We start from the raw sequence: 9,096 nt of genomic DNA on the forward strand, positions 1-9,096 counted from the left end.
AAAATCAAACAGGAACATGTCTGTACTGCTTTCAGCACACTGATGGCAGCCCAGGGCTACCTGTGGTTTAAACCATAGCAAATCAAGGGCATTTTACTCCTAAATGGCCACGTCCAGATGAGTACAGCCGTGTGGTATGTAGCACCACAGACCCATCTGCAGTGCCACACACCACACACTCAGGTGTTTCCCAAGTTGCTATCTTGTAGTGTGGGCAGGAGGGTTTTCTGTGACCCCGGGACATCCCCGGGTAAAAAAAAAAGCCACATAGAAAAAAAGTAGGGTAGTGCACATGCAGGCAGACTGCACCACCCAAAACCAGAGCCTGGCCAGCCAGAGCCATGCTCCAGCTACCGGACAGGCTCCCAGCTGCAGAAGTGATGCAGCTGCAGTTTCCCAAGCCCCCAGGACTTCAGGTAAAACTGCTGGGGCCAGCACAGTTGCTGGCCCCAGCCTCCCCTACCCCACCCAGGGTAACCTGCCGTGCACCAGAGGTCCTGTGGCATGGGTGTTCCCCAGGGGAACACTATTTGCCATTGCTAGTTGTCCCTGGGGAACCAAATGTCCATGTTCATCTGTATGAGGCCAATGAGAGCATCCACACCTTAACTCTCCTGAACATCTCTTGCAAATGTGGTCTTAATGGCTGCAATAGGTTAAAGCAGTGGTTTTCAACCTGTAGTCCACAGACCCCTGGGGGTCCACAGACTATGTCTAAGGAGTCCTCAAAAGACGACTATAATCATAAGTATATGAATATCCACACTTACAATTCAAAGGGGTCTGCACCTCCATTTGAAATTTTTTAGGGGTCCACAAATGAAAAAAGTTTGAAAGCCACTGGATTAGTTTGCAGCAACACAGTGACTTTCAGAAGTCTGCAAGAGAGAACTAAAAATGTGGAACTTGAAAAGACCTGACCTATTTATGGAGCTCAAAAGTTCAAATATTTAAGCCTTGTTTGCATTTTTGTTGCTTATATTTAGGAGGAAGGGGAAAAAGTAATCAATCACAACAGCTTTTGGACACATTTTTTAAACAGAAACCTAAAATACTAACAATTTGCAGACAAGGATTTCATTTGACAGAAAGCTACACAATAGTGCATTTCACAACTTCGTTAGAACAACACAAATATAAATAGCAATGTTCATGTTAAGCATTCCTGCCTTGAATGCAACATTCTTAAACCAAAACAGAGATCCAAAGCTTATTCCCATATTACAAGCTGAACTCATAATCAAACAAATATTTGGTTATCTAAACAGACTTGACAAGACTATTGGAGGCACTGAGCTACTTGAGTTTCCCCGAGCACTTTGGACACAGTGGGAAAAAGATGACAATAGCAAGTGTTAATCAGGTTATAAACAGATGTTGCATTTTTCCCAGAAGAAAGTACTTTGTCCCACACCTAAGTGTGAGTTTGCAGATGTATATATCTGCTACCCTGGCATAAAATGTGCCATCACTTTTGGGGGGGGGGGTATTACGGAGTGCATCTATGTAGTTATCCTGGGCCAGCATCCTGGCACAAGCTGACCATAGGGTACTCCAAACAGCCCATAATGCACTGCTCCCACCCCAAACCTGGCCACTCTTGAACCCAGGGCAGCCACTTCAAGCACAGAGGGCAAAGCTCTACTGTGTGGTAGTGACAAGTTACAGGTGGCCTCACCCACCCTTTAACTGCCCTGCATGGTGACACACCAGCCATTTCATGCTCCTCAGCCACACAGTCAAGGTCAGCACTGGCACCTCATCCCAAGGACTTCCCAGCGGATATCCCAGACTCCAGCCAGGGCTGCAGCCACCTCTTCCACCACCATCAACAAGCATGGTGCCAAAACTGGGAGCCAAGAGGAGGTGGCAGACCTGATGGCCACCTGGAGCGAGGTGGACAACCTGCCACTCCAAAGCAGTCACTGCCCCCCCAAGGCAGGTAAGCGTTCCCACCGAAGTGGGGAATGCACAAAACTGAGCGACACATCCAAGCTCCCAGGTCAGAACTCTGCGAACAGGGGAGTCCCTTGCTCCTGGCCTGCTCTCAGGCCACCTCCCCTCCCCTACGCCCTGTTCACAGGGGTGGCACACATCTCACCGCTCGGCACGTGCTCGCACCATACCCACATCCCTTCTGGAGGCGGCGACGGGTGCCTTGAGTCTCGCCAGACACGCGGGGCCCCTCACCTAGGGCTGCCAACTCTGTATGCATCTATTCTGGGAGGCTTCGTCTTATGATGCAATGACATTCGTGACTCTTACATCAGGAAGGCAATGGCACATGCCTATTGCATTTAAAACCCGCCACGGGACGGCTGTATCGATCAGGTTCAACAATGTAACATGTATGTGAAACAATGCCCTCTCACGTCTCTCCCGGGCGGCTCCCCGCGGGCTCCAGGGCAGCCCTCCCCTCACACCACACGCGCGGCGCCCTCCGCAAGCCCTGCCCAGCAGCCCTCGGCGCGGGGCACAGGGCCCTTCCCCGGGGGGACGAGGCTGAGCCTGGCTCGGCGGCTCTCCTCAACCCTGCACGGGCTGTGGCGGCCCCCGGGGCCCTAATCCCCGCGCAGGGCTAGGTGGAGCTGGCGAACAAGGGCGGAGGCGGCGGCCCCATGTGGCGCGGCGCGGCGCGGCGCGGAGCGGAGCGGCCCGACTCACTCACCCGGCTGCGACTCCCGGGCGGGCCCAGGCGGGCGGCGGAAAGGGCGGGGATGGGGCCGCCTCCGCCCGGCTCCTCCTCCTCCACAGCCGAGGCGCCGCCGGGCGGACCGGGGCAATGGCCTCAGTGCAGTCCTGTCAGCCTTTGGGCAATGGAGACCAGGAGCGGTGTTCACACTGTGCCGTGGGGCAGGTTGCAGCCGCGGTGGGCTCAGGGCAGAGGCGGGTGATGATCAGGGGGGTTCTCGCTTCCCGCAGAGCACACCTTAGAGGCGGGGTCCTGCGCGGGAAACCTCTTCAGACACGTCTCTTGCTGTGTTGCAATGAAAGACATCCTCAGCCAGGTCTAAAGCACGAGGCTGAAGCTAGTTGCTTACTCCCACTTCCTTATTCCCAGTTCCTTATTCCTTAGTCGAGCTGGGCATGAGCAACCAGCTTCAGCCTCGTGTCTAAAGCAGCGTTTCCACGGCTAGAGCTCGGGCAGTGTCAAGGTTCACAAGCCACTGGCTTTCCCCCCCCGCCAGGTCTTAGCCACATGTCCAACGAGACGGAGACAAAAAGACAAGCCCCACATTATGTGGTATTTGTATGAGGGTGTATTAAAAAGCGGTCTGTGAGCCACAAGTGCAGCCAACTCTGGATCTAACCTTAAATCTCTGAGGCTGGTGAAACTGGATAGCTGCTGCCTTCTGACCAAAGTCTTTCCTTTGGGTCAATCTGATATCTTTTATTAGACCCACTCAGATTTGGACCCCTAAAAAATTTCAAATGGAGGTGCAGGCCCAATTTGAGTGGGTCTAGTAAAAGACATCGGATTGACCCAAAGAACCTTGTCTGCGAAATGTACCATCCATTTTGAGGCAGCTCATTGATGCAGCAGGGGCAAAAGCCCAGTCATAGATAGGCAACTAGTAGCAGGGGCATGGTGGGGCACATGCCCCGCCAATAGGGCCGTCCTGGCCAGCAGCTTCTGCGGGTGCTCACCAGCCCCGTCCCCCTGCCAGCTTCTACAGGTACACCCCCCAGACTCAGGAGGCACCAGTCACCCATGACCCCAGTCTTAACCAACTTGGGGTTTGCTGTCAGCACTTTCTTACTTACGATTGCTTGCCTCAAAATAGAAAAAGGCTTCAGTGTGGATGACTCAGTTCTCACTCGCTCCAGGCAAGTTACAGTGAGCATTATAAATAAGACAACTTATTTGCCTATTTATTCAGTGTAGGATAGTTTTTCACCAAGTATGATCACTCTGAGCTTCCAGTGCTATAATTTCATATTTAAGACCTGGCAATGCTGGACATACATCCCCCCAGGCCCAGCAGCGCCTAGGTGGGGCATCGCCATAGGGGGGCAATGACAACCCCAAAGCTCCTATGTCTCTTTCCTGTGATTCAAACAAACCGCCCAGGCCAGCTGCAAACCTCTCAAGGAAAAGGCGGAGCACCCAGCTAGAGCCATGCCCTCCAACTCTGCCCTCAGGTGCACCCCCTGTGGCCACTAGCCCTCCCTCTTCATTACCCCATTTCCCCACCAGCCCTGATTCGGCTCCCCAGGGAGCAGAGCAGCTGCTGACCAGCCTAACCATCCCCAGCGCACCTCTTATTTTGAGTCCCATAAGCAGCATGTTGAATCTGCTTTCCCTAGAGGCTCTGGATGGATGCCACGCGCTGGTGTCACTTTCCAGCCAGCGCTCAGATTGGGCACCTCAGTTTAGCGCCTGTTTAGCCATCCAAGTCAGAGCTTACCCAGGGCTCACCCAGCCCCAATCAATCAGTGGGGGATCGTCTAGACACAGACGAGGGTGAGCCTAACTTACCTGCTTAGCTTCTCACCTCACTTCTCCCTTCAAAGGATCTGGCAGCACTGAGGGAGCCCTATCACACTGGCTGGGAATCACTGTGCTATGGAGATTGCTGTACCGCATGGATCTCATACACCCAAGAGGCCTCAGCTTTCCTCCAGAGCTCTTTTCTCTTCCCTCTGATTTAAGCTGTAGCAGTGGGTCAGGGGGTGCCCCACTAGCTAAGACTGAATTAGTTATGGTGCCCTCCCTATTCCCAGCCTAAGAGGCAACACAGCCTGGCTAGTTCAAGGGCAGGGGCATGGGCAGCCACTTCAGTCCACCCAGCCCAGCCCCTGTTCACAGAGTTCCCAGTGAACGTGCTCCTCAGGGCCCCTGTTAACGGAGAGTTCCCTTCCAGCTGCCCTCAGATACACCCCCTGTAGCCATCAACCCCCCCATTTATCCACCAAGCATGCTCAAGAGGGTCTCACTGACCTTCCCATGATGGACCTAAACTAAAAAGTTCCCTTCTCAGGGACAAAAGTGTTACACTTCCCCTCCCAGAGGGCCGTTGGTGTATGGTTTGCAAGGAGAAAGAGTTGGACAGGCAGTTCACACCTACAGCTGCTTTTGTCCGCAGAGCCATTGTCTAGTTTGGGCCAAGAGCCCAAGCAGGACCTCAATCCCATTAGCTAATGAGATCAGCCACCACCCTACCCCTACTAGAAATAGCACTTAACACATCACCTGTTCTGGCAGGATTGGCTTCCCCAAGTAGATGAGGACCTAATGCCATCTCACCCTGACATACCTCAGCCTCCCCCCAAGAAGTTTGCAACAGTCTTCATTTAAAAGAAAACCATCTCTCTGAAACACCTTTCTACCTCCAAGTATTTAATAGGTATGCCTGTCAGAAAAGGCTTATCTGGAAACTACCCCACAGGAATACACAATAGGCAGTGGGTATCACAGAGCCACAAAGACAGAAAGCCTCATTCTGATTTTTTTAACATTTCCCCCACTGACTCAATATAGACTTTAGTTTTTCCACATTCCTTCCTCTTTCTTTCCCCCACCCCCCCTGAAGCTTAGTTGTGTTCCAGAATCACTCTTCCAACAGTATCCTGAAAACATATTCAGAATCATTATTACTGTGGCAGGCTCTGGGTTTTATTGTAGTAGTTCTATTTTAAATGTGTTTGTGTTGTAATCAATGTTGCATGCCTCAATTTCCCTAGCTAACTTTGTACAGAGGGGAAAGAATGGGGTAGAAGACAGTGACACCAGAATTGCTGAGCTACTCAACAGAAGACAAGTCTATCCACAAAGATGTGAATGACTTTGTTAGCACATCAACATGGTGGGATAGGGAGGCCACACCCAGGGGGCTTCCAGGGTATCTGGGCAGATACTTTCAGGGCAGCTGGAAGAGATGAGTATGATAATGGATGGAGCAGCCAAGGAACAGCATGGCAACCTGAGACCAGGAGAGAGTGTGAAGAAAGTGAACAGCAAAATAACTTAGGGAGCCTATGCAGAGGGGAGAGAACAGCTGAGCTAACCTTGGGGTGCTCTGGAGTATGCAGGCTGGACTGGGGACAGAGGGACCCCTTTTGGAGGAAGCTGGGTGACCTTTGCCTTAATAAATGCCTTCTGGTGAAACAAAGCTATAGGATTTGTTGCATGAAACTTTGTGATGCGGCTCCCTGGAGAGCTAAACTGGAAGGTAGCTCCTGATGCAGGACCATGGAAAACCAGGGAGGGTCATGGAAAATCAGGGAGGATCGGGGATCAAAAGTCTGGCATCTTTCAATTGGAAGGACTGAAAGCTCCCCGTCTACCTAAGAAGTCATGCCTGGGCTGCGTTCATGGGATACTCAGAACGACGGGACAAGTCTGGAGGACCCAAGTAAGCGCCCCCGGGTGGCATCTGTGACCATATTAATCTTCCTATAAGTATATTTTATTTCCATAAAGTAATATACCTAATAACATATAATTTCCATTTTGGTGGATATCATGTGGAAAATGTTAGCTGACTTTTGCCAAAGTTCAATCATTGTTCGTTTGTAGCTCATAAGCAATGAAATACCTACAGTTTACAAAGTAGTTTTGCCAGCAAAAAGATGAACTAGCAGACTTTAGCTGTCAGTTCTATCTTGTTAATGTAAGTGGAAAAGAATAAAAGAAGATAGATATGTGCAAGAAAGACTACTCAAAAACATAAGAGGATTTGGAGGATTAGTAATGGGAATAATAGAACCTTTCCCCCACCAAATTACCCATTGAAAGCCAGCTTTTTTTGTGCAATTAGTTTTGTAGTCTAGTTCTGTTTTGCAGTCTCTGGAAGTCCAAGTAAAATGTTTGTCTTTCATGATTAACATTAATTAGGCCTTTTGAAATCATTGTCAGATTCAAATTGTTTCTGTGTTCTGTAATGCACTCAGCCAGCTCCTGGATGCTGAACAAATAAAATGGTAAGCTATCACACATTAATTAACCATCATAATAATGCATATAAATGGATGAGTTTATTATCCAAGACATTCAGTCCATGTCTCTGCTGCTGGCTGTGCCTGTTTATCACCAGGTGAGCCATTTAAAAAAAAAATCAAAGCTGCTTCTGAAAGCTATAGATCCTGGGATATTTAGCGTATCCAGATCACTTAGGCAGGAAAGAAGTTTGTCACCTGGAAAAATCCGTATGTGCAAAAAATTCACTTTTTAAGGATAGATAATACATACTTTTTAAATTAGGTTTCTTTCTCCCTCTTATTTGCCTGTGACTTTTTAAAAGATATCTTCATGTTCCTTGATCTGATTTGTTACTGAGAGGTAGTTAGCCCTGTTAGTCTGAAGTCAGGCACCTTATAGACTAGCAGTGGTGCCCAATCTAGCAGCCCATCAAGCCAGACAAGTAACACAGGGTCAGCCCATGGGCTGGATCCCAGACAGTGTCAGCACATGGGATTGGCCACATGCCAGCATGACCCCACATGCTGGCACAATTTAATGTACAGGCCCAAGTTATCAGGCTTACATTGCTCCCCAGGGATCCAGAAACTTGGCAGAAGGGGAGCAGCAATTAGCCCTGCCACCATCATATTTCTGGACCTGTGGAGAACCTTGCAGACCAGACGGCATGGCTGCATGGGCTAGATCTGGCCCATAGGCTACAGGTTGAGCACTGCTAGCACTAACTGAATCAGAGATGCAGAAGCTGTGGCTCACAAAAGCTTATTCATCTCTCATTCTATTCATCCATAAGATGCACCTCTACTTTGCCTTCTGCCTGAGTTATTATTGGCTCAGGTATTTATATAAACATGGATTCACCAAGGGCAAGTCATGCCTGACCAATCTGATTGCCTTCTGTGAAGAAATGATTGACTTTGTGGATGTGGGGAGAGCAGTGGATGTTATGTACCTTGATTTTAGCAAGGCTTTTGATACGGTCTCCCACAACATTCTCACAAACAAGCTAAGGAAGTACGGGCTGCATGAATGGACTGTAAAGTGGATAGAAAACTGGCTTTATCATTGGGCTTGAATGATAATAATCAATGGCTCAATGTCTGGTTGGCAGCCAGTATCAACTGGAGTGCCCCGAGGGTCAGTCCTGGGGCCAGTTTTGTTCAATATTTTTATCAATGACCTGGAAGATGGGATAGAGTGCACTCTCAGAAAATTTGCAGATGGCACCAAGCTGGTGGGGGTAGTAGCAGATATGCTGGGGGATAGGGCCAGGATTCAGAAAGACTTCGACAAATTGGAGGATTGGACAAAAAAAAAATTCATGAGGTTCAGTAAAGACAAGTGCAGGGTCCTGCACTTAGGACAGAACAATCCCATGCACCAGTACAGGATGGGGGCTTACTGGCTGGGCAGCAGCTCTGCAGAAAAGGACCTGAGACTTACAGTGGACAATAAGCTGAATATGAGCCAGCAGTGTGCCCTTGTTGCAAAGAAAGCTAATGGCATACTGGGCTGCATTGTTAGGTGTGTTGCCAACAGATCAAGGGAAGTCATTCTTCCCCTGTATTCAGCACTGAGGCCACATCTGTGTCCAGTTCCCACCCCCTCCCCACCTACAGAAAAGATGTGGACAAACTGTAGAGAGCCAAACAGAGGGCAACAAAAATGGTTAGGAGGGTGAGGTACACGACTTACAAGGAGAAGCTGAGAGAACTGGTCTTCTTTTAGTTTGGAGAAGTAAAGACTGGTGGGGGAGGGATTTAATAGCAGCCTTCAACCACCTGAAGGGAGGTTCCAAAGAGGATGGAGCTGGACTGTTATCAGTGGTGGCAGATGACAGAACAAGGAGCAATGGTCTCAGGTTCCAGCAAGGAAAGTTGAGGGTAGATGTGAGGAAAAACGTTCTTGTAAAGAGGGTAGCAAAGCATTGGAACAGGTACTCAGAGAAGTTATAGAACCTCTTAGAAGTTTTTAAGGCCCAGGTAGACAAAGCCTTGGCTGTGATGATCTAGGTCTAGTTAGGGATGGCCCTGATTTGAGCGAGAAGTTGGACTAGATGAACTCCTGAAGCGAGTTCAACTAGTTGGACCTCCTGAAGTCCCTTCCAACCCTAATTTTCTATGATTCTGTGACGTCATCCAACATTCAGGGCAACCAGCAAAGTTTATTTAAAA

The 9,096-nt window shown here is 49.4% G+C and overlaps 1 protein-coding gene across 4 annotated transcripts in view; it reads right to left on the reverse strand.

Annotated features, from left to right (window-relative positions):
- RIOX2 (ribosomal oxygenase 2) overlaps window positions 1-2,750 on the reverse strand; it is a 70,139-nt gene extending 67,389 nt beyond the window's left edge. The window contains exon 1 of one of the 4 annotated variants that reach the window (XM_059720593.1): window positions 2,191-2,466. In XM_059720593.1, coding sequence (XP_059576576.1) covers window positions 2,191-2,252 — 62 coding nt within the window. In that variant the 5' untranslated portion in view covers window positions 2,253-2,466. Of the gene's footprint in view, window positions 1-2,101; window positions 2,140-2,190; window positions 2,467-2,668 lie in introns of those variants that run through there. The other 3 variants (XM_014599101.3, XM_059720591.1, XM_059720592.1) reach the window with 3 other exon arrangements.
- Between the last annotated feature and the right edge of the window lie 6,346 nt (window positions 2,751-9,096).

This window comes from Alligator mississippiensis, chromosome 1, assembly GCF_030867095.1.
Source record: "Alligator mississippiensis isolate rAllMis1 chromosome 1, rAllMis1, whole genome shotgun sequence".
Classification (NCBI taxonomy): Eukaryota; Metazoa; Chordata; order Crocodylia; family Alligatoridae; genus Alligator; species Alligator mississippiensis.